Raw genomic sequence first — 26212 nt, forward strand, 5'->3', positions numbered from 1 at the left:
CTTTATTTGCAATAGCTAAGCACTTGTCTTCAATATTTATCAATGCTTCGTTGTAAATGCCTTCTGTAAATTCCACGGTCATATTGGTATTTTCTAGGCGTACTCTATGCAAAATATCCTCAGCCATATGCGATCGATATCTTTCCCATAACTCTGTGGGAGATGAAGGGAAGCAAGCGGTCAAAATAATTGCGAATAATGCGCGAATTTGGTTTGGATGTGCAGTGTTGCACGTGTTATTAATACATATATCCCTCTGTTGGTCGTTTTCTAATAAATTCAGAGCTTGGTGAAAGGCGCAGCTCAATCACGACACGATCACACAAAAGTACCTCGATTAAAGTGAATATTTAATTCAGATTGTATAATAATCTGAATCAGATGCAAGTGGATACGGTTTTTTTTTTGTTTTTTTTTTTTATTAAGCAACGTAATTGGGAACAGGTATTGTTTCACATGTGACAGGTTGTCGTTAGCTAGTATGGCGACTTCCCAAATCAGCTGATTTGGAAGTCGAGAGTTCCAGCGTTCAAGTCCTAGTAAAGCCAACTATTTTTACACGGACTTGAATACTAGATCGTGGATACCGGTGTTCTTTGGTGGTTGGGTTTCAATTAACCACACATCTCAGGTACGGTCGAACTGAGAATGTACAAGACTACACTTCATTCACACTCATACATATCATCCTCATTCATCCTCTGAAGTATTATCTAAACGGTTGTTACCGGAGGCTAAACAGGAAAAGAAAGATCTATTCATCTCAAAAAATCTTGAAGGACCAACTGATCGATTACTTTCAAATTTTCAGGATGCAATTGTATTATATCACGAAAGGTTTTAAGCCACAGACAGAGGCCCTAGCTCCCTTGAAGGTTAAAATTTAAAAAATATTCATATTTCTTCACCTGCAAGGAGAGTGAAGTTGTTAATTAAAAATATTTATAAAGGAAAAAGATATTAACTCTTTTACTTCATTGTTATATTTCAGCCTCCATGGCAAAGAAATAATCTATGAATTTTCTTTGTCAATTGTGTGTGTACTTTAATTACCACTGCTACTATTATTTTATATTTTGTAATTTATTTTCTTTTTCAGGTCTCTATAAAGCCTGAATACTTAATGTTATTTATCAGTATTATTCTCACAATGAGGGTAATGAACAGTGCAGGGGTCCAGGGGGCAGAGCCCTCTGGATAGATGGGAATGGTGAGTGAAGTGAGCTCTGTGGCCCTGAGATAGGGCCCTTGGCCCCGGGTTGCCCCAAGGAGTCCCTTAACTGTATGCTCTTCAAAAAACGTGTGAGGTCCTATGTGTAAATACAAATTCCAACATAAAATTTTCTGCTCTTTTCATTGGTGGGGTCAAAAATAGATCATTGCATTTGAAAAAATCATATTAATCTTGAAATATGGTCAAGATCAAATCCATGGTCACCACGAGATGTCCCTTTCCAATCTCAGTAACTTTAATTTAGGTCATTTTTTTGTATTGTGCATATTTTACAACAAAATCACTTGGAGCATTTAAAATGAAACACTTTGTGCATATTAAATGAAACTTAATATATATATATATATATATATATATTATTTTATATATATATTAACTATACCTTGTCCCTGTTTTAAAATAAATTTAAAAGTTAAAATAGTTGATGGAGGATGTCAATAGGGTTGGTTGTTAATATAAGAAGTTGAATTCAATAGGCACAATGAAAGAAAGCTTAAGAAGTTGGAGTTTAATAAATAATGAATACTATCACAAATCTTCTACAATGAGAAGATGAAGAATGAGGGAGATATAGGCAGGTGTTACACCTGGCGGCAATGATATCATAATAACAATATCAAAGCAGATAGGCGGAACAAATTAAGATCATATAAACTATTTAAGTCTCACATATCCTTTTGAAAAAAAAAAATATATATATACAGGGTGTCCCATATAAAACGCAACCCAACCTTATATTGGTAGGTATTGAAATAATAAAAAGGCATGTGTAAATGTAAATTTTATTATTATCATCCGTTACCTTACATTTAGAGTAAAAGTTGGAAGTGGCCGCCATCTTCTTGAATACAAGCTTCAATTCTTTTTACAGCGTTTCTTGCTACTTTTTTCAAAGTTTGTGGCTGGATATTTAATACAGCTTGTTCAATATTGACTTTCAATTGTTCAAGTGTTTGTGGTTTGTTGCTGTAGGCTTTTTCTTTGAGGTAACCCCGTAGAAAAAAATCCGCCACAATCAAATCTGGAGATCTTGGTGGCCACAAGTCTCGACCGATAACATGATTACCAAATATCAACGAAATCAGAAGAATTTGGACCTGCGTAGTGCGATGTCGCACCGTCATGTTGTAGCAAGCAGTGTCTGTCTTCCTCTTTCAAGAGTGCAATGAACTGAAATAAAATATCCTGATATCGTTCTGCATTAATGGTGTACTCGAAAAAAATAGGACCGATTATTTTCTTCCGCGATATCGCGCACCACACACCCAACTTCGGCGGGTGTAATTGTTTTTTGTGATAAAGGTGGTGATTTTCAGCACTCCAAATTCTACTGTTTTGGCTGTTTGCGTAGCCATCCAAATGAAACTGTGCTTCATCTGTGAAAAGTAACAAATCCATAACATTAATTCCCTCACGCAGAAATCGACGGAACCGTTGACAATATTGTAACCGTCTTTCTTTGTCGGGCTCAAGAAGTCGATGAACCGTTTGAATGCGATAAGGTCGTAATTGTAATCGTTTGGTCAGCCGATCAACAGTTGATTTAGACAAATTAATTTCAGCAGATAAACGTCTGATCGATTTATTTGGCGAGGCGAGTAATTGGTCTTTGATTTCAGTGACTGTATCTGTATTCAACACCGACGCAGATCTTTTGTGTTCCTTGTTATTAACAGAACCGGTCTCTCTAAATTTTGCAACTAACCTTAATACTGATGTTTTGTTAGGAGCTGGTTTATCTGGGTACTTATGGCGAAACAAATCTTGCACTGCAACCACTGATTTCGTACTGAAGTACGACTCGACAATGAAAACACGTTCATCTAGCGAAAACACCATCTTGTCTCTAGCAATACACTGAACGTTATGATTGCATTGTTGTTACTATCGGTAGTGTTCTACTGCGCTGCCGCGATGTTCAGATGTTGGACGAGTCCATTTCAGTAACGAGTAGGGAAGTAGGCTTGACTTTTGAAATTTCATGGATGAGTGATTGATGGGTTGCGTTTTATATGGGACACTCTGTGTGTGTATATATATATATATATATATAATCCTTCAGAATGCGCTTATTATTTTCTAATTAGAATTCAACAAATTCAGTTCCCTTGCATAAACACTGAAACTACTAGTTATATTTTTCTCATTTCTCTCATTTTTGCTAATCTTTTAACCTCAAATTTTATGGAATATTCATCAGAGTTTAATTTTTTTATTTACATCTTTTATCCCTGGCATCTTGAAATTCTGTTTCATTTGATTTTAATACAAGAAACTTAATTTATTGACAAAAATAAATAAATATTTTATTTATTTAAAACTATAATGTGAATGTTTCGTATAACGGGACTGTAAAATACCAAAATGTCATCAAAGTACCCTCAGTAGAATAATATAATTGTCTTTTAACCTATATATAACTGGTTTTTTCTTCAAAATTTTGCACTTACATTTCGACACTAAGGTTAAACTTAGAGAACTCATATGGAGACAATCAGCTTGTATAAAAAAGTATTTGTAGTAAATATGTAAAATATTTTTATCGTAAATCTTTGATTATTGGAATTATATGGTTAACAAGATTATTATTTTTATAGTTATTAATCGGTTAATAAAATGAAAATGAAAGTGATTATGCCTCCGACGTTTAATTTATTGAAATAGACTTGTATAGGTAAGAAATTTTTTTAAAAAATTTTAGAATATGATAGAATGTAAAAATAAAGATATAAAACCATCTAATTTAGCTGAGCACCTGTTGAAAAAACAAACACACCATAAATAACAAGAAGGAAATATAAAAAACTGTTAGAAATAAATAATAATATTAATGAATTAGAAATAAGAAAAAAGGTACCACCAAAACACATTCATTCAAAGTTAACTGAGAACTTACGACAAAAATATATTCTGCTTAAACAAACTCACTGGTTTGTATAATATATATAAGTATATCTGGCCAAGCTTTTTCTAAATATACAATTACTTGTATAAATATCTTATATAAATCTAATTTATATTATCTCATCTTTGTAAGCATAAAATACCAAATTTCAGAAGCATTGTTGCTTATGTTTCCAGATTCATATTTCTAAGCTTTAGCTATTTATATGTAATGTTACTACCTACATTTTGTGCTTATCACATTATTCTCTGCATAAAATAAAGTCAAAATTTAGTAAGTTTACTTATCCTGTATTTAAGACATCTTTAATTTTAAATTTCATTTCTGTATCCCACGCACAAGCTTCAAGCTTAAATGGTGGTATCATCAAAGAAAATTAAAATTAAATTTTTTAAATGTTTGCAAGTTATTAAAAAATATTTTTCATTACAAAGATAATTTAATGAAATTTTTTACTTATGCCATGATGTTTTGGTAATATGTAAGCTAAGGCGACTATTCTCAATGAATTGGAGTAAATTTAATCAAATTCAACTAAAAACGATAATTTTGTATAATTTTGACTGCTAGCCAACATGAATAACAGAGATATTAAGTAAGCAATATTTAAAATTATAAAAGTGAAAATAATTAACAATATATAATAGGCAGAAAAGGAATTCAGTTTGGAGAGGATGGCTTTCTGACTGACTTGGTTTGCCGATGACAGTGTTGTGTTCACTGACAGTGATGCTAAGGCCATTGATATTTTCTATGATATCTCCCGCATTGCCCAGTCTTATGGCCTGAAAATAAATGCAGATAAGACACATGTACTAACAGACGGCTCACGCATCAACGCCCAATTGGACGGTGTGCAAATTACACACGTGCAAGAATTCAAATATCTCAGCTTATTGATCCAGAATAAAACAGCAACTGTGGCAGAAATCACAGTCAAACTGGTCAAGCAACCACAGCATTTGCTTCCCTGAAGTGGTGCTTGTGAAAACAAAGTTAACATCTCGCTGAAGAGCCGAATTCATCTTTTGCAGACCCTGATCCGGCCAGTTTTGTTGTACGGAGGAGAAACATGTACACTACTTAAGACAGACCTGAGCAAATTTGAAGTGTTCCAAATGCGATGCCTATGTCAGATCATCAGAGCCTCACTTCGTGATCGCATCGAAAATGAGGATATCTGCCATCACTGCGATCAACAGCCAACAATTGGGGAACAGATTCGAAAATGAAGGCTGTGATGGTTTGGCCATTTCAGTAGAATGAGTGGAAACCGATTATCACACAAACTTCTCTGGCGTGAAAGACTCATCATCCATTGGAGAGTCCAACGAAAAGCTCCAAAGAAAATGTGGATCAAGCAGATCGAGATGATATTAAAAACCTGCAAGCTAAACTTTAATGAGGCCAGGATAATGACCGTGGATTGCCATGCATGGAGACCTCTTGTTAACAGAATCAGACATCCACTGGCACCTGCAGCAGCAAATGGGCTTAGGAATCGATCCAATCCAAACGCCATCTAGAGATCAAGAAAAAGAAGAAGAATTAACAATATAGATTTTCTGTAATAAATTAAATTTTAAAATAATGAAATAAGATGATAATTAACACATTTTTTTTAAGTGTATAATATAAATTTATTTCTGATTAATAAAACAAACAGATATTTGAATATTAAAATTAAAAAAATATATATATCTGGGTAAGTGGTAAAACGAAGTAATAATTTAAAATTTAAACCGTACTTTGTTTTAAGGCCCCAAACAGCATGAAGAGTGTGACATCTTCACTTTGGTTACTCTCAACATCATTAGGTAATTTAGTAGTAGTATTCATAGCAGAGTTACTACATTCAGACAATCATGTAAGTATATTTTTATACATACATAGCTATTACAAAATCTAAATAAAAAACACACACAGAAATAGTAACTAAAAATGTTTTAAAAACCTACAGTTATTTAAACAGATTTAATTTTATCTTAAGTTTGTTCATTCAGTTTTAAAAATAATTTTTGTTATTAAAAAAAATATTCTATTTAATAAAAAAAAAATCTTGTTTTAACACAATTTCCATGATATAAAAAACAGATCAGTTTGCAAATATTTCATAAGATTAATTAAACAACTTTATACAAAACTAATTAATTTAAATAAAAATTTTTTATAAGATAAAATAAGCGAATTAATTTGTATTAGCAGATGATGAAACATATTTCATCATCTGCAAACCATTTTCATAAAAATGGTTTGCAGAGAAGGTATTCTGTAGTGTATATATCCTGCATGGTATATAAGTAATGTATTTTTATCATATACCATATAATAAAGGTAGCGATTTTTCATTTTTGATTGGTAATAGATATTGGGCCATGTTAATGGAACAGATATTACCTATTCAGATTTCAGAAAATTGGCAGTGTGCACTGGGTTTAAAATATGTACATGAACAGTGATGTTGCTCATGTAGATTTATGTTTAAAAAACTAAAAAAAAATCTGCAATAAAAGAAAAAAAAATTATTTTATTCTTTCTTATGTTTTAGTTTAAACATAGTTTGTAGCTCCTCATTTTCTTGTAGTTACTGATGCAACTTCAGGAAAATTAATAATTTTGTTTTGTTTTTATTTTACTAAACAAACAGATTACTCTAAAAAGGTTATTTTATTAAAATGGCTATTCTAAGGTTAATTAATATAATTTATTACAATAATAATTCAATACATTAATTAATTTTATTTAATTTCTTTCTTTTATATAATATATTACATTAAATTTCTGTAGCTAAACACAGAATAAAAATTATTATTACATACAAGTTCAAGAAAGCAACAGGAATAGACTACATATAACTATAAAAATTAAAATAGATAACATTAAATATAAAAATATATTAATGTAAGAGAGTATACTTAAGATTAGAATCAACAGAAGAGTATGTTAAATACGTTAAGGTAGAACAGAAAAGAAAGAGATGGTAGAATCATGTAAAATAAAATGGTATTACCAGTTATCATTTAGAGTATGTATTTTTAGTGAATGAAAAGTTGCTAACTTTCATAAGAAGCTTAACCATTTCTGTAAATATTCCCTGTTTTGTCTTCTTTTTTTTTTTGTTTGAGTTTTTGGTGGAGAATCACTCTACTCCCAAATAGGGAATCTTGACTAAGCTGTTTAAGAAAAGAGTGGCTTGCAGTAAAACTAAACAGATTAACTTATAATATGGAAAAGCATCCTCAATTTATTATTCCTAAGAAATCAGGTTCAGAAAATTATTAAAACTACACTTTGTCAAATTATTTACTAGGATATTGATGTTAATGACGATGCAATAGATAACACTGATTTACAATTTTATTCTGTTTCAGGCAATGCAATTTTTTAGTTACGGAGGTTTAATGTTAGTGGTAATGGGTGTTTTCATATTATTAGCGATGAGATACAAGTATGTTCAAATAGTAACAGAAACAAATGAGAATAAAACACATAATGATGGTACCACTAATGAGGGATTTACACACGATAATGATCCAATAACATGAAGAGAGCAATTGTAACTCGTCAAAAAAAACCCTCTAATAATGGTAGTTTTATAAGACTAGTATACCAGTATGTCAAGTAAACATGTAAAAATACATACATGATACTAATTTCATAAACAAGTAAAAGGCTGTGAGTGTAAAGTACATATCTAACAATCAACTGTGATGTATGTATAAGTATGTTGTGTGCATTGTCTTAAAATGAAAACAGAAACTTTTTTAAAAAAATAAAATAAGAGATCATGACTGTTTACATGTAAATTTTTCTATGTAAATAATTTTTTTAATAAAATTAAAGAAAACTGAAGATAAAAGTTTTTCTGTACCGTGTATCATCTTATTTTATTTAAATATTCAATCTGTATTTTTTTCTCTTTAAATCAGTTAAAAATATTCTCCTTTACTACATGGTGTTTGTGTTGCCACATACCTTGTTTGAGCAAAATGGTGAAATATAGAAATCTTCCAGTTATTAAAAATATTTTTTATTAAAGTTAAGGGCCAGATACTTTAAGTTTTTTTTTTCTTTTTTAAAGCTTAATAAGACATACTTGTAAAAAAGAAAAAAAGGCCAACCATATGAACAATTTCTCTAACAATTCCGTTATAAATAATTTTATAAACAAGCAAGTTAAATTTTTGGAAAAAATTGCATATTTTTTTTATTGATATTGATTATAATATCTGTTTATCACACTGGTGAACCATGTGTAGTTTTCACCATTCATGACAGTGGAGCAATATCATGGAAGAACCTAAAACTAATCTACAAAAAAAATTAGGAGATATACAATATAAAGAAAACAGATACTACAGAGAGAAAAATTACAGACTACTTTCTTTGTAGCACTCCAAACTCCAAACTCTTGTGTTAAGAGTGGTAGTCTTTCATTCAGAAAGATCTGAGTTCAAATCCCAGTAATAATAAAAAGTATATTACTTTTTATCTGGAATTATTCCAGATAAATAAAAGCTGTAACTGGACAATTAGCTTTAAAAATAAATATTTTAAATTCACAATTTTAACATTAAAGTAACTACACCTAAGAACCTTTAGATAAAATTAAACCCATTGAAAGAGAAGAAATTTATGAATTGATTTTCATAAATAACAATTTCAAATTAGATACTTACGGCAAATTAAGTGAAAGATTTAAAATAGAATAAAGGAGAAGGATTGTATTACTTTTTATAAATTTACTTTTCATTTAATTTTTTTCTAATGGGCTTAAAAAAGAACACTTCTGCCTATTTCCTTAATTGGTAATTATTTAGACTGAAATCATAATGTAAATCCACCATCGTGTCACAATAGTACCAGTCGAGTTTCAGCTCAACCATTTAGACAATTATGATATTGTAATCGCACATACTATTAAGTAAGTAGCTGTGATTTGCCACAGTAATAAAGCATTTTACACAAAACAGAAAATATACAGCTGATTTGTAATGATGATAACTATATATTAAATAATAGCTATTAAAAGTTATTTAGGACTATTATGCATTAGTCAGAAACTGAGATCCTTTTTTATGGCATCATAATTCATAATAATTGATAATCATCATAATTCATAATTATAGTCTATTGAAAAATATAATGGTACTTTAATTATTTATGTATGTTTTTATAAAAACATTTAATTACTAAATTCTTCTACCATTAATAAAATAATGTAAAATGTTAATTTCATTAATATAAAGCAATAGTTTTTATATTTAAATGTAGTATCTTTTCTCAGAACAAACATAGCATACCACTTACAGTCTTGTTCTGTATCGTATTATTCTTTCTGTACCTCATAAACATTATTCTTAATATAGCAAAATAAAATACGCAAAAGGATAAACGGTAACAAAATTTCAGTTACAGTAATTGTTCAAAATTCCCTTCTTCATAATGTACACTGCACTCTGAACAACCTAAAATATTCCCGGTGGCTTTCCATATAATCTCAGAATTATTTTGTATAAATTCAGTAGCATTTCATACTTTAATGAGTAACTCTTCTTTAATATTAACTTTTTGGTGGTATACTATCATTTTCATATGACCCCAAATGAAGTAATTAGTGCCATTAAGTCGGGTGATCGGGGGGCAATCTAATGGTTCACTATGTCAGTCCAGTTTAAGAAATTAGCATTAAAGTGGTTTTAGTTACTAAAGAAAAATATGGCATTGCATGATTGTGCTGCAAAATCATTTGCAATCTATTTTGTGTATGTACATCCTCCAAAAAGCATTTTTTGGGTAATTTTGAACATTCTACAGGTGGAAGGGATAAAGATTTTCTTTCCATAGAATGTGCCACACTTTGTTTTTTGACAAAACAGTGCGACACGAAATTCACCTAGTACTAGTGCCTGGGCTATGGAGAATATAATGTTACACCGAAGAATGTTTAAAAAGAACGCTTTAAAAACAATTTATTAGGTAAAGAAAGAATAATACGATTTTCTATCGATTTTTCTTCTGTTTTGCTTCAGTAAACAACCCATTTTTAACGTTTTTTATTGGCTGTATTTACATTATTTTTCCCAGAATACTCTACAAGTTTTGTTACTAAATCTTTCTTTTTATTAATCATTTGACAAAGCTATTGCACTACAAACCTAAAAAAAAACTTGTTTTTTGACACCAAATTGTGTGTGTTTACATCAGATATCTTAAAATCTACTGGAGCTACAATTCTTTGACCTGTTTTATCCTATTTACCAACTCAAATTACAAAAAAAAATCACTATCTCTACTATTTAATTAGGGTCCCAAAAATTGCAGTAGGTCTTCTTTTTATTAGAACAGCTTAAATCCAAGTGAAATCTTTCGCTAGCTGTAACTTGAAAACAAAGCATTACTAGACATATGTTTATATAAACTTTTTTACTTATTCTCACCAGTAGAACATGATAGTTTCTCCATTTCTTCATGGGACACTCTGTCTGTATATGCTGCTTCAACACAACAGGGAAATATTTTTCACTCTAATAAGATTAAAAAATAGCTACTCACTCATTATAAATCTGTTAAGGACTGATTGAAATGGTCTAGAAACCATTAACAATTTTTGCTTCTATTCATGAAAGTACAAACAAACTCATGGTACTTTGGCACACCACTCAAACTCTAAAAAATTCATATAAATGAATTTTATTATACCTATTTTTCTAATTAATAATTAAAAACACTAAATGATATTTTTTGCATTTACAACAGTTTCATGATTGATTACCAGATCAAAGCAATATTGTTTTTTTTCTATAAAAAGTAAATACAGCATTAAATAATAATAGTAAAAGAAAAAAGAAAATTATATCTAAAAAATAAAAGTTATATCTATAAGTAATCTAAAAACGAAAAGAAAATTTAACACTCCATTATGCAGTGGTTCACAAAGTGTGCATTTTGGCACCCTAGAGAGCCGAGACTTCTTCACAGCGCTGTAAAATATTAAACAATTATCATAATATAATTTCTATTTTCAGTTGTAGGATGCAACTTCTAACACAGCTCGGTGCAAATCACACAGTTACTGTTTGCAGAAGTCTCTGTAAATGGTTACTAGTGTCGGTTTTAGTGTTGAAATAGCTTTCAGGGATCGTATTAATTGTCAAATCAAGTGAAGTTTTTGAAGATTCTTTCTTTAGTTTTAAAAGTAGATCGGTTTTTAGTAAATAGCAATAAGTGTTATGAGAGTAAAAATGAAGAGGACCAGCGGCAACAGAGTAAAATAGTGTAAAAATCAAAAATAAGGTATCAGGTATTTGGACTTAGTCTATGTCAACAGGGGTCATGACAAAGAGAGCCACAATGTGTTTTTTGTATGCATGACAGTTTCGACACCAGAAAACACACTAGAGAGTTAGTAATCAAGAAATTCAGTTGAGATATGGTTATTCCAGGAAACGGAAAGCAACCTTCTTACAATTTTCTTTCACTTTATATTCATAATATCTGTTGTACATCTTCCATCTTTTGGGATGTTAATGGTATCCCAACATATTTAAATTCATCAGATTTTTTCCAATACCTAATGACATTTCTAAATCCTCTCCTTTTCCTCCAACCACCATGTACTGTGTCTTTTGTTATGTTAATTTCTAGTTCCCATATCCTGTATTCAGTAATTAAGCTCTCCATCATATACAAAATATCATCCCTATCCTCTGCCAAAATGATCTGATCATCTGCAAACAGTAAATTGTAAATATAGTTTTAGGTTTGCTGTAAACCCTTAGTAACAACAAAGTTATCCCGTAAATGCGCACTGACCATAAACCTGCTTTTAGAACCCTGATGAAAATTTTTATTGGATGTATGTAAATTTCTTTAACTCCACAGTCTTTCACAGCCACCCAAAGATACATAATACGAACACTGTCGTATGTTTTTTCAACTCAACAAATACTATGTGCAGCTCTCTATCGTAAGCTAAAATGTCTAAAATTATAGGCCTAAAATGCTAAAAGTTTTTGAAATTTTCTTTTTCTTATTTTAGCCTTTATGAAGGCTGAAGGGGATATTTGATTTAGAGATAGCTTTACTTAAACAAATCTGCTAGGCTATAAATGAATATTTTTAGAAAAATTTTTCTTTAAATTTATTCCCCACCTCTGAAAAATATATATCCGGTTTTTTGGCTCTTAACTCTTAATTTTCATTATCAATGATCGAGAAAGTCATGCAGTATTTTGCCAATTTTTGCGTATATGTGTATCGCATGACATTACATTTTTCAAAACTTACATTTTGAAATTTTCAATAAATGAAGAGGTGATAGAAAACATTTGATTTAAGGTTTTTTTCCAATATTACAAAATACATTAAATTCATATTTCAAATGTTAAATAAAAATGTTGGATTAACATTTTTATTAAATAAACCTATATTAAATAAACCTAAGTACGTAAATATAATTTTATTTGCAATTAAAAATGGTATTTATTTTTGCTTAATTAAATGTGTTTTTAAAACAAGTAATTTTAGAAATGCGTTACTCATTAAATGTCAATCAGCTATAATTACTAATTATTTGTAATTAGTGAATTGTATTAAAATTCATAGTTTCACTAACTGCCAAAATCCTTGAAAAACTTCGAAAATGATAACACATTGAAGGTCAAAGAATACGTAAAATCTACGTTATTCAGCAGATAACAGAGAACTAAAAATAACCAGTAGGTGGGAAATGTAAAAAATAAACATTTAATACGATTTAACACATTAATGTAGTTCAACATCTGGCCGTGGTTACAGAAAAAAGAAACAAAAGAGCGGTTAGAAGGTCGATTTAGGGTAAATAAAGCAAAAGAACAAGGATAATATTTTTAAATCCATTTTTATTCATTCAAATAAAAAAAAACTGCCAATGGGTTGTGAATTTCTAGGTTATATTGAACCCCAACATTTGTTAATTAAGATTTCCTATCTATCCTTCCTTTATTTTACAGTTATTAGTCAAGCAGCCGCCTACCGACACCACATGCGATTGCCTCCACGGAGGGTGTGGATTGGAACCTACAAAAGCTAGGGCATGATCAACAGCATAACTAGTAGGCGTAAGGCACTAGCACTGATTAATATATCTATCATTTTAAATATAATATTTTTAAGTTTATTTAATTCAGTGATTCTAACAAAAGTGCGCACGCATACCGTATTTAATTCGCGCGGGTGTGGCGGTATAAGCGGCGACGGTCGGCACTAACTAAACCGATGAAATTTCACAACTTCATAGAAAAAATATCGCTTGTACGGTCCGCAGACTGGTGCAGTCGCGAGGCTTAACGCACCAAGTACCGAGTCGACCCGACCAGACCGAGTTACGCAATTTTTCATTAGTTAAGTCAAAACCTTTGGTTTCAATGTTCTTTAAAATTATACGTCACAATTCTTCTACTTTTTCCGTTTAAAAGTTTTGGAACCCGCTAGATGCTTGGGTGTGAAGTGCCGTACTGAAAAAATTTATCGTTGAGGTAGGACCATTTGGTAAATCTTATTTTTTTACGTTCAACGATTGAAATTATTTATGAACACCTATATATAAAAATATATATATATATATATGCCGTGTTCCCACGAAACGCTTTTCATTTAGCATCAGTCGCCCGTTTCCCACCGATTCTAATAAAACTTTAGAGACCTTTTAACGAAAGTTATAAAAATGTTATGTGAAAATTTCAACCTTCTAGGATTTATAGAAACAAAATATCGTTTTTTATTCGTTGCAAAATAGCTGCTAAAAGTCATTAAAACCAGATGATGTATTGTTTGTTAACGGCTGTTCAAATTGAATGGAACTTATTAATTATTAATCATAGCCTCGCTTCACTTTCCTGTGTACACATTTAATTGTTAAAACGGGATTTACAACCTTGCACAAATGTTGTGCACGGGCCATTGCATTCGACAACGTATCACAGAGCATACGATATTTCAGAACTGAATTACCTGATGATGATCCACCGACCAAAATGTCAATTTCTAAGTGGAAGTGTTTGCTGTTAAGCACCGGCAGTGTAGTTAAAAAATAAAGCCGATCTACTGATCGAAAAAAATATATAACGGTGTGCGCTTCATTGCTGCGATCTCCATGTAAACCTATTTCCGTGAGAAAAGTTTCTTTGAATACTCGTGTGGCAAAATCGACGGCCCAAAGAATAAATAAAATTTTTAAAAGCCATCCAGTCGATAATCTTTTGGAAGATGACCCGGATGGAGAGATTAGTTTTGTTCACGTACTATTGAGCATCATGAAGTCGATCGAGACTGGCATGAACAAGTCGTATTCTCAGATGAATCTACTTTCTACCTTAACGGTACGAAAAACAGGCGTGACTGTAATTACTACAACGCCGAAAACCCTCATATTCTTAGAACAGAAGCAGACTTAAATCAAAATGCATTACGTCCGGGGAGCTGCCACTGTCAATGGTATATTATCCTGCAACATATCAGACAACATAATGACTGTAAAAAGATGCCTAGAAGTGTTAAATCAACAAATAGCGCCTCATTTTACTGTTCCACAAATGACATACGCTATTTTTCACCAAGATGAAGCCGCGCCTAATTTTGTAAACCCGGTTAAATTGTTACAAAATACTCGTCTTCAGGATCGTCGGATCGGTCGCGGAAATGAATTTTTGGATCGGTCACCGAGGTCGTCAGACCTAACTGTCTGTGTTTTTTCTTGTAGGATTATTTAAAGGAGCGTGTATAATCGAGTAGCCTTAACGCTAATGAAAAGTTGAAGAGGGTCATTGAAGAAGAAATTGTACGAATTCCAAAACATTTCTTTACGAATGCATACACAGGATTTATTAAACGATTTTACCAGTGTGTCGTTATCGATAGATTCCAGTTTTAGTAAACTATTTTCTTTATTAATTCGTACAAAAATGTCTCATAATTTTAGTTGTTTTCATTTTGTAATACACCTGTTTTTAATAATTTTTACTAGCTATTTTGTAATGAATAAAAATGTTATTTATCTGAAATTGATATTTTTATTTGAAAACCGCCATTTTGTTTCTCTAATCCTTCACGACATTTTTAGAATTTTCGTTTAAAAGGCCTGTACAGTTTCAACAGAATCGGTAGGGGAATAGGTGACTGATACTAGATCAAAAGGCGTATACCTCTTCCGTGGGACACATTTATATATATATATATATATATATATATATATATATATATATATATATATATATATATATATATATATACTAGTGGGTCAGGGCTTGCTTCATACCCCTTTCCCGTCTGACCCACTATGTTCATTATTTTCATGTTTATCGAGAGTAATACTGATTAACAATTAAAGCCTGTTCAATTTATAGAAACTATCCAGTGTATTGTAATTTCTTCGGAACGAACACTTTGGTGAGCACAAGATTCGAAACTTTGAGTGATCTAATGTATGCGGGTTTCAGAGTAATCAATCCTCATCTCAAAAATAGTATTTGTAGTTGGTTTTGCTCATCTTCGTACGGGTAAAAAAATATTTTGCATAGTTTTTAGCGTTACCCGACATACGCCACAAGGTAGTGACAGACACTTCGTTTCTCATTTTAATTTTTTTTTTTGTGCTTTGGTGAAACAGTTTGTGAACAAAATAATCCAAACAACGGGCTTGTGTACACTATTTACAGGCTTTCTCTCTGGACTGCATATATACAGATTGCTCTCACAGGAGACTGTAAAGTATTTCCCTCTACATGCATTACCCGTGCGAGAAGCATTGACATTCCGAATGGAGACCAGCCGCTTGAAGTATTTGCCCTTGTAAGTTATTTATTGTCATCGGAAAAGCAATGTTAAATGGAAACTAAAGGCGCTTAAAAATGAATGACAAGTTTAGAGGAACGTATGGCGTATACCGCTACACCTATTTTTCTCGATAACCGAGAGAGACATTAAAAAAAGACAGAGATCTTTTTTGTAGAAAATTTAATTTTAAACACTGCGTGGGGTCTCCAAATTTGATTTGGTCATAGTAAGGTTGAATATGCAACATAATCCGGTTGTTACCGCAAGTCATCAAAACGGTTACCATCTTGAAACGGTGAACCATTGCGTAACGGCAGTAGTCCTATGTTCTTTCTAGATATAAAACCTACTTTCATCCAAATTTCAGCTCGATCGGTCGAGTAATTTTTGCTGTAAGATTAACACACCGCTAGAATTTTGTGTATGCAATAAATATATATTTTATTTACTTACTAATCCCTGGGTATATACTGCTTACCAGTGTATAGCGTCTACTAATCCCTAGAGACTAGTAATTGTGTTTACTAATCTCTAGCGACCCTAGGCCAGTATTCTACCCACCAGGTTGGTCTAGTGGTTAACGCATCTTCCCAAATCAGCTGATTTGGAAGTCGAGAGTTACAGCGTTCTCAAGTCCTAATAAGGGCCAGTTATTTTTACACGGATTTGAATACTAGATCGTAGATACCGGTGTTCTTTGGTGGTCGGATTTCAATTAACCACACATCTCAGGAACGGTCGAACTGAGAATGTACAAGACTACACTTCATTTACATTCATACATATCATCCTCTGAAGTATTATCTAAACGGTAGTTACCGGAGGCTAAACAGGAAAAAGAGAGAGTCTAGTATTCTAGTCTTGGGTCCGGTAATGGTTATGTAACAATCAAACTAATCGTTTAGTTTTATGCAATCAAATTTTTTCGTTTTGTAATTTTCTTTTGTAGAAAAACCAAATTAGCACTTTTTGTTCCCAATTTAAAATTTATCTTGGTTTTTAAATTCAGACGTTAGAATTCTTATCGAATAACAGTCTGTACGTATTACAGTAATATAGTACAATATATGTAAAAAAAAATTCAATAATTTACTAATACGGTTGAAAAGATTGATGTGGCGCCGGTCATAGAAATAAATAAAAGGAATTTATATTAATTTAATTAACTAATATACTCTATAAAAGTATAATAAATAATATGACGAACACAAAAATCAATTATTTTTATAATGGTTTAAATTTATGTCATTATATTACATTTTATCACTGTAAAAAGCAAATAAGTGTCCTCGTTACAAGAAAATGCTGCAACCAATGTGATAATTATATTACGTACAGTCAGTCAGTTGCTAGCAGTCTAACGACGCGACGTACATCATTGAACGCAGTTTGGGTTTATAAACGCGACATTGTTTATTACACTTATTTTTTTTTTAATTTTAACGTTTACGTTAAATTATAGTTTTCACGGAATTAATTTTTTTTTATTAAAATTAAAAATTAATATAGGCTTTAACTGTCATACGTTTAAAAAATTAACAAATAAAAAATAAACATAAATAAGAATGGAGTCATCGGATGAATTTAACAATAAATCAGAAACAGGTACGACAATCATTACCTAATTACTAATTAATTTTATTATTAAGAAAATAACATATTTATCAATTATTTTGTTACTTCATATATGTCGGTTTACAGGCATTAATTTCATTCATAAAATTTTTTTTTTTAATAAATATAAAAATATGTACTAGTATATACCGTAGTTATAACTAACAAAAATTAATATTAACTACAAAGTTACATTAAAAAAATGTCAATTAATTACACGACTGCCCAAAAACGAGTGTAATGTATTTAGGGTGCATGCATGTTTGTTCCACCGTAGTATGTCAACAGCTGAACCGATTTAGACGTATGACCCCCCCGTTGGAATCCTTACGTTACCAGGATTTTCATAGCTTTATAATAATAATAATTATATATATATATATATATATGTGTGTGTGTGTGTGTGTGTGTATGTGTGCGTGCGTGTGTACGCGTATAGCAGTGGAGATTTGCCGGTTGAAGCACAAACTTTAATGAATTGAATTAATGAACTGTGAGCTTCTATCACTGTGCGAGGCGGGTTTCACCTGAACGGTTTAAATCAATGGAATGAATAATATTACTAAAATAAGAGAATTAAATTTACGTTAAATTAAATTTTTTTAAATATTTCTGTTTAATAATAATGGGCTTCCCGAGGGAACTGCGTGTGAGGCTAGTGCGGTGAAGTGATGCGAGCACGTCGTCCGAGGCTAGACCGATCATCACTATCAACCCGGTAACAAACTGGGTTCCACCGGGGCGCTGTTTTGGCAGGTGCAAAGAGATGCTCTTTTTAATATCTCTGCAAACAATCGTCCGATTTTCAAAATTCAAACGGGGTATTTGCTAATATAATAAAAAAAATCACGATGAAATCGAACCAGAACAAAAATTAAACAGAGAAAAATCAAGTGGCCTGCGCTACGCTGAGACCAGCTTGAGCCCGGCGAGCTCCCACAAACGGTCTTTGTAGAGTTTGATGACGGTGAGATTAGAGATAATGCTGCCGGCATCGGATTAAGCCCACTGTTGTCGAATTTCATACTTTACGGGACAGGGTAAAGCGGAACGGCGTATACTGTCGCTAATATTGTGCTGGGCTGTGGCGGTTAATAAACTACAAGGGACTACCCTAGATAGAACTGTCGTAGAACGAGAAACACTACACCTTTGCCAAGGGCCCAGGCCTACGTAGAACAGAGTCGCGCGAGACGATCGGAGAGTTTAGCCATTAGCTGTTTAGATTCCAAAAGATTGCTGTATGATCCGCAGGATAAAAAGTCTGTCGACAAATTCAATCGTTTGAGAAATCTGTAAATTTGGACTGGTACACGCCAATTAAAAAAATCAATTGAAATGTTTACGGTTTCCTCATTTGGCTCGGTAAGTTAAATACGTTATATCCATAAGTATTCAAATCGAGAATTTTTGTCGATGAGCACTAAAAAGTGTTAAATAATAAAAATAATTATAAAAATTAAAAAACCCGATTGTCAACAAAAAAATTTTAACAAATAAATAAACCGAACAAAAAATAAATAAAACAACGTATGGAAATAAAGGATTAAACACCATTATGCAATATTTAATTAAGTAAAATAACGGGTGACCGATTTATTTTTATTTTTTTTAACGAGTGAACGAAAATATTTAAATGCAGTAATTATAGTAATTGTCCTATATTAAAGAGCTCTGAATAGTAATTATTCTGTACAAAAGAGCCCACTGATATTTATTTTAGTTATAGGCGGTTGCTTCTAACACACACACACACAATATACATTAAAGAAAGGAATGACTGTTGTGTTATTTAATGTATGCGAAGTTGTGTATTATTGTGAATTTAATGTATCGTCATTGTTTATTTGTTGATTTTTAATGTTTTGAGTGTACGCGAAAACGTGTAATATTCTGAATTTAATGTACTGATGGCGTCGATGTAAACGTCTCTTGCGCGGTAAACATTAAATAACGGGCAATGTTCCTATAAATACAATTATGTTCGCATACGGTAGAAATAAATAAATAATATTTAAGGTGAAACTAAACAACTGACTAATTCGAAAAAAAATTATCGAACAGCTGCCTTTATGATATATTTATGTGTCGACTGTCTATGACTCCGGGATTCCCCATAGCAGCTGTCAATCATTCATAATTAATTGTTTTATATATTATATTATATATATATATATATATATATATACTGGTTTAGTTAGATATTACAATATTTGATCTTTGATCTCATTAAATGTACATTAATATGTTCGCGCGCGTGCACAGTAGCATATTTAATAACATGAATATAATATTATACTATAGTTTCTTCATTTATTATGTAAGAGTGTATGTTTAGACGATAATTGTGCAACCGCTCAAAAACAAACCAAATTAGCTATCTGCGAGGCAAATTCTTTCTTAATTTTAGAAAAAGCGTTTAAAAAAAATTAATCGCATATTATAATAAAAACGTAGACGATAAAAATCATCATTCACTATTCACTAAAAGCTACGCATTGCCGATTTAGCTACGTCACTCTCATCTCCGCTTCTCTCTTCAAGTCATTATACGAACCGAGGCCCGTCTCTTCTTTAACATTATTGATGGTGGTCGCTCTCTGTCTACCTCTAGGGGTTTTACCCAAAACCTAGCCCTCAAATATATTCGTCAAGAACCGGTCATGTCGTATTACATGTCCTATCAATTTCGCTCTTCTTCTTCGTATAACATTTAGCAAGGACCTCCTTTCACTCACTTTTGCTAACACTTGATCATTTCTTTTCCTATTCACCCGGCTTGTTCTCGTTATTCTCCTCCAAATCCACATCTTCATTGCTTCCGGTGTTCTTCTTTCTGCTTTCCCAAGCGTCCATGTTTCACACCCGTAAGTTAGAAAAATCCAAAGATAAGTTGCGTTACGAATAAAGATATTTATTTATTTTTAAACGGTATAAGAAATTGCGTTTTTAACATTTTAAAATAACAACGGATGCTGTAAAATTTAATCTATTATTGGAATGTACATATGAAAAAAAAGTCGGGTGACCAAATCGATAGTCAAGACATTGCTTTTAAAATTAAAAATACACCCGTATATAAGTGTAATGATTTAGATCAAGTTATGGATGAAGCGTTTGACTATTAGCTGAAGTGTCGGATTTTTAAGGCAAAGGGCCAGCGGTTGGTCTTTAATCAGTATCCACGGTTTATTGTTGCGTATAAATAAATTTAAACCCCTATGTGGTTCTTCATATATAGATTTACCCGATGAAATAAAAAAAGAAAGGCTGTTAAAAATTATGATGCTGTCTGCTTTAAGTGGGCTATTTTATCAATACATGTAACCGGTAATAATCCACAACGCTTAGATACAGTTATACTGTCGATTTACAAGATAGATATGACTTTAGCATTAACGTTTCCAGCCGAGATAAAAGATATTAAAAAATTTGAATCCGCCAACAATGTTTCTATATAATGCATATACGCTAACGGATGATGATAAGGAGGTTCGACCTTTAAAAGTCTGTGAAATTGAAAAACCAAATCGTTTCGATTTATTAGATTTAAATAATAATTTACATCCAAATGATATTTCACACTATTGCCATATAAAAATTTTTTCACGACCGGTTAGATCTCGATCGACGAATCAAAGATCCAAACGTTGTTTTACATTCTATTATAAAAATAGAAACGGTGAAGATAGAATAAGATTACAGTAGTAGATCCTGAACTTGTTGTGGTGAGCTGACTCTGCATCTTCCTCCACAAGAGAGGAAATATTTCTGGACATGTCGTCTGCTTTAAATCTTCGCGCCCTCGGGTTGTTAACGTCCACCCGCGGCTTGTTAGCCGAGTCAATAAAATGCCCTATCTTCGTCATCAACAGATTTATTCTGTCTTACTCTGTTCGGTATTTCAGACGGCCACCTGCGTTGAAGCAGGTCAAGAAGTTCTTCATCGGTCAGGTGACGTCTCAAAATTTCCTCGACATCCGATTCCTTTTGCGGATCCGTCTGGGTGGCTTGGGTGATCACGGTTAGCGGCGGGGACACTTACGACAGCTGTTTCAGTCCGTTGTATATTGCAGTCGACTCCTTCTCGTGACTGTAAATATATTTCGCCGGTTCTGAACCGTGATGCTGCTTAAACGTCAAAGCGGCTAATCCTAATAGAGTCGTTAGTTCCTACAAGCTCTCATCTTCGGAATACACCTGTCGGATGCGTTTCTTTCCTTTAACGTCTGTAACCTTTCGTTGCGGGGCTTCACGAAATCCGGAAATACTTCGGTCGGTTCCTTCCTTCACGGGAGGTGACCTTCGCCGCATCTATATTTTTATCTTCTTCGTATCAAATTCCTCGTATTTCGACACCCCACATGCCTAGGTTTGGGGGATCAAAAGGGAAGGGTCCGGGGTTTTTTGAAGGGGTTAGGTAAAATGTATCTGCTTGAAAATAGGTTCAAAAATTCGTGGGGATTCCAAAAATGTTTTGTGGGTCAAAAATGGACCCCACAGGGGTTCAAAAGGTTTTGGGGGAAGGGAGGTCAGCAGAAGGACCCAGGCCGTAAAAGATTCCGGGGGGGGGGTAAAAAAGATTGTCCCCCTTATAAAGCGTGCGAGGACTTAGAATAATTCTGGCATTTCTCATCAATTTGGTGGAAATATAGAATAATTCTGGCATTTCTCATCAATTTGGTGGAAATATAGAATAATTATGGCATTTCTCATCAATTTGGTGGAAATATAGAATAATTCTGGCATTTCTCATCAATTTGGTGGAAATATAGAATAATTCTGGCATTTCTCATCAATTTGGTGGAAATATTAAGTTATTCCGGCCGATACGATGAGTGATACATTAAAGAATCTTCATCCTGAAAATATTGCTGTTAAAAAATGGTGTTTATTGTTAAATTTAGATACGTAGAGTCAAAAGAATTAATTGAATTTTATAATAAAAAGGCCGAGGGGAGAATCTGTACCTCGGCTAATTTAAAATACATTAATGAACCGTTTCGATTTTATATCATTAATCGATTTGAATGAAAAATACGTAAATGTTTATTTATATAGATATTAAGGTAATGAAAAATAAGAAGAAATGACGCGGTATTATCGGTTCTATAGTCAATAAAGCGGTAGATTTATTACCGTTTGAAACAAATTTGCCGGGTTACAATTATTGCGGTCCCGGTACGGAATTAGATAAGAGGTTGAAACGTGGTGATAAAGGTATGCCGGTTTGCTTGGCATTTCTCCCGCCACCACTCCATTCGGTCGCTCTAAAGCACGAGACCGAATGTCTGTGCCGCAAACGGCTACTGAGCCTCCAAACAGTTTAGCGAACAGTGTCCTAACTAGCTCCTAAAGCTAACCTAAAAGCATGAGCGGAATAAGCGTGGTACCATACACCACTCGCTCGCTTGTCCCACCGCCCACTTGTCATATATCACTAAAATGGGTAGGCGCACCCCGTCAACTACTAAACATATATGAATATCAATAATTAAATTTATCTCATCAAAGACAGCAATTCACCGCCACGCCTAGGCCGCTGAATGCCAGCCAGCAAGTACCTGTCCACCAATAAAGCGCTTGGAGCCTTAATCTGGCCGGTAGCCGGCCATATCTCTCGGTTAGCTTCCTGCAGCAGCGCGGTAGGAGTTTTTTCCCTTAGGGAAACTCTACTGATGTCGACTGAACGAAGCAACCGCATCAAGGAACTCCCACACGGTCCGACAATGCGGCTCTCGCCACATTGACTCGCCGCTTGTGAGCGGCCAATTTTCCCCTTGACCTATAAGTTCCAGGGTAAACTGAGTTCTGGACCACCCAAGAGCCGGGCAGTCGAACATCATATGTTCGTTCGACTGGATCTCCCCGCAGACTCACAGCTCATCAGCTGCCAGGCGGAACCAAAACAAATATTGCTAGTGATAAAGGTATAAATACATCGGATGAAGCTTGTAAACTGCATGATGAAGCTTATTCAAAATATTCAGACAATAAAACCAGATCTCAAGCTGATAAAGCACTTGCTGAAAGAGCTTGGATACGCTAACCGCGCCGGATAGCAATTTAGCTGAAAGAGTGGCGGCTTACGCGGTAACTAATGCGATGAAAGTTGAATCTGAATTTAGCGGTCGAGTGAAACCGAAAAACGGCAGTAGATTAAGATTAAAGAAAGGTAGCAGCGGTACTAATAAAAAAAATAATCGATTCAATACCGAAACATGCTTTATACGATCATTAATTGATCAAGTACGGGAAACAGTTAAAAATTTTACATTTTAGAGATGTTTTTATGCTGGACGCTTTACCGAAAAAGATTAGAAAATATGAACGCGCTATAATTAATTTAGACACTTCAAACGGTCGCGGTACGCAATGGGTTTGTTTAAAAAAAAAATAAAAAAAAACCAATAAAAATGTAGACTATTTTGATAGTATAGGTAATGTACACCCCGCTACACAATTGATAACGTATTTCGGTGGAGAATCTAATGTAATGTGTAATTATAATAGACAGAGCCGACGACGTTGTAACTTGCGGGCGATTATGTTTAGAGTTTAATGCGAATAAATTATACGTTTAGTATTTATTTTTTTTTTTATTTTTTGCCCTTCGGGGCTTCGGGAACTCCAAGGTTAATGGTATGTGACTTCGGTTACTACCAATTCTTGGAAAGTGCAGGCCAAAGAAGAAAGAAGAGGTCTTCGGAAGAAGAAGGAAGACCAACCACTCGCCTCAACATCACGGACTGGAGTCCGGAACAGAGCCCAGCAGAGATGCGTCCTGAAGGGCAGCCATACCAGAAGCGGATGAAGAGCTTCTACACAACCTCTCCTATTTCAAAACTTACAGTAAGATAAAATAACCTAGCAATTGCGACTCCTCCGGAAAAGGAGACGCATTGCTCCCTCCTTACAGGTAGTGCCCCGTTGTGGCGTACTCCTGCTAGCCTATTAAAGAATTGGCACCGAAAGGACTTCAGTGGACGGTCTGAAGGGGAATTACGTCGGGAGGACAGGCTTTATAAGCCTAGCCTTCCGCGGTCGGCCCATGAAATGGGTTCGATAACGCTGGTTTAACAACGGATTGGAATGCAATTAAATCCGTCTTAAATTCACTAAAATAATAATAGACAAAACTTGAAAAATTAGATCCGAGATTAAAAAATAACCCTTTTAAAAACAAGCCCGATTAGAATGATCCAGCAGCAAGGGACTCTGTCCAGGTTCTGCGATAAAGTAGGGAGTAATAGACTCCTGCCAACTTTGCATTCCATTTTTTTCCTAAAAAGCGATGTCGTGTCTAATATCAATTTATGGTAATAGTTAAACGATTAAAAAATCATTTTTTTCCTCCTGTCGACCTTTCCGGTAGGAAATATGAGTTGAGTTAAAGCGGTTGATGACGGCCAACACTATTCAAAACATTGAAGCGAATAAAAATAATAAATTGTGTTTCGCGTACGATAAAGATGTCAAAAAAGATGAAAATAATAATTATGAGATAACTAAAAAAACATTACATAAATACAGCGACGGATAGTTATGAGATTGAAAATATTCCTGAATATATACAGAATGAAAAGAAAAAAATTAAAAAAAAAAAAATTTCCTTGAAAGCGCTCGCTTTCCTTATACTTTATCTAAACTATTCTGTTTAAAATTAAATTTCCTACAAGTTTTATCGAAGAGTTTTATATGTTTATTGGCAATTTAACAAAGTTTTTACAAGTCAAACGTAAAAAAGTGCGTTTTTCGATTACCATTTTTTGCATTTCGTCGGTTTTCTAAAAAGCTACTGAACTTACAGTTCTTTCTTTCAAATTTCATATGAAACCATCAAATTAGCTTACATTTTTGCGTCCCAAGAATTTCTGTACGGTTTCATTTCAGTGGAGGAGATGAAATCTTGGCGAAATTTTTCGCCAGTCGTAAATCGTTAACGAAGCGTTTCCGGACTATGTTTAGAAGCACTTTTTCTTTATTTTTACAATTAGAATGAGCTGCACGTCCTGGTAAATCACCCTGAATATAAAAAATACTTGAATTGAATTCACGTGTTGAGCAGAAAATTTTAAGGTACAGTATAATCGCCGGAATGATAGCAAATATGATACAATCTAGAGCATTTTTGTTATAATTTCTGTTACTATATTGTACCTTAAAATTTTCTGTCGAACGCACGCAATGACTGAAATATTTTTCAGTATTAAAACGACGATGCACTAAACGTATACACTGAAAGATAGTAAATACACGATTTAACTACTCGTACACCGAACAATTATAAATGTATTTAATTTAAGACGAAACACAGCCAAGTTCAGGGGCCAAGCACAGTTGACAGTTTCGCTCGGACAAATTCGGCTCCCCTGAGTTTAGCCGAATGAGCGTTTCACCTCGGAGCCTGACATTTCAGGCAATTTCAATGTCGTCCATAAAGAAGTTTTCAATTCAAAACTTAATTAGAATAAAAGAATTTGTCAATGTTAAATAAAATGAAATTTTATCATGTTAATGTGTGTTGCAGAATTACATCATGTTGCATCAAATGCAGTTAAAAACAATGAAAGGCAAATTGAAAATAACGAAACTGAAAAAGAGAAGGTATGAATCTACTGGTTTAAATAAGTGAAATAATAAAA

The 26212-nt window shown here is 33.1% G+C and overlaps 2 protein-coding genes across 4 annotated transcripts in view; both read left to right on the forward strand.

Annotated features, from left to right (window-relative positions):
• Window positions 1-7879, forward strand: part of LOC142329540 (uncharacterized) — a 137525-nt gene extending 129646 nt beyond the window's left edge. Inside the window, exons 32-33 of the mRNA XM_075374212.1 lie at window positions 5899-6006; window positions 7511-7879. Of these exons, the coding sequence (XP_075230327.1) occupies window positions 5899-6006; window positions 7511-7684 (282 nt within the window). The 3' untranslated portion in view covers window positions 7685-7879. The remainder of the gene's footprint in view (window positions 1-5898; window positions 6007-7510) is intronic.
• Window positions 7880-17307: 9428 nt separating this feature from the next.
• Window positions 17308-26212, forward strand: part of LOC142328647 (peptide transporter family 1-like) — a 61308-nt gene continuing 52403 nt past the window's right edge. For all 3 annotated transcript variants that reach the window (XM_075372527.1, XM_075372526.1, XM_075372528.1), the window contains exons 1-2: window positions 17308-17558; window positions 26098-26174. In XM_075372527.1, the coding sequence (XP_075228642.1) occupies window positions 17519-17558; window positions 26098-26174 (117 nt within the window). In that variant the 5' untranslated portion in view covers window positions 17308-17518. The remainder of the gene's footprint in view (window positions 17559-26097; window positions 26175-26212) is intronic.

This window comes from Lycorma delicatula, chromosome 8, assembly GCF_047948215.1.
Source record: "Lycorma delicatula isolate Av1 chromosome 8, ASM4794821v1, whole genome shotgun sequence".
Lineage (NCBI taxonomy): Eukaryota > Metazoa > Arthropoda > Insecta > Hemiptera > Fulgoridae > Lycorma > Lycorma delicatula.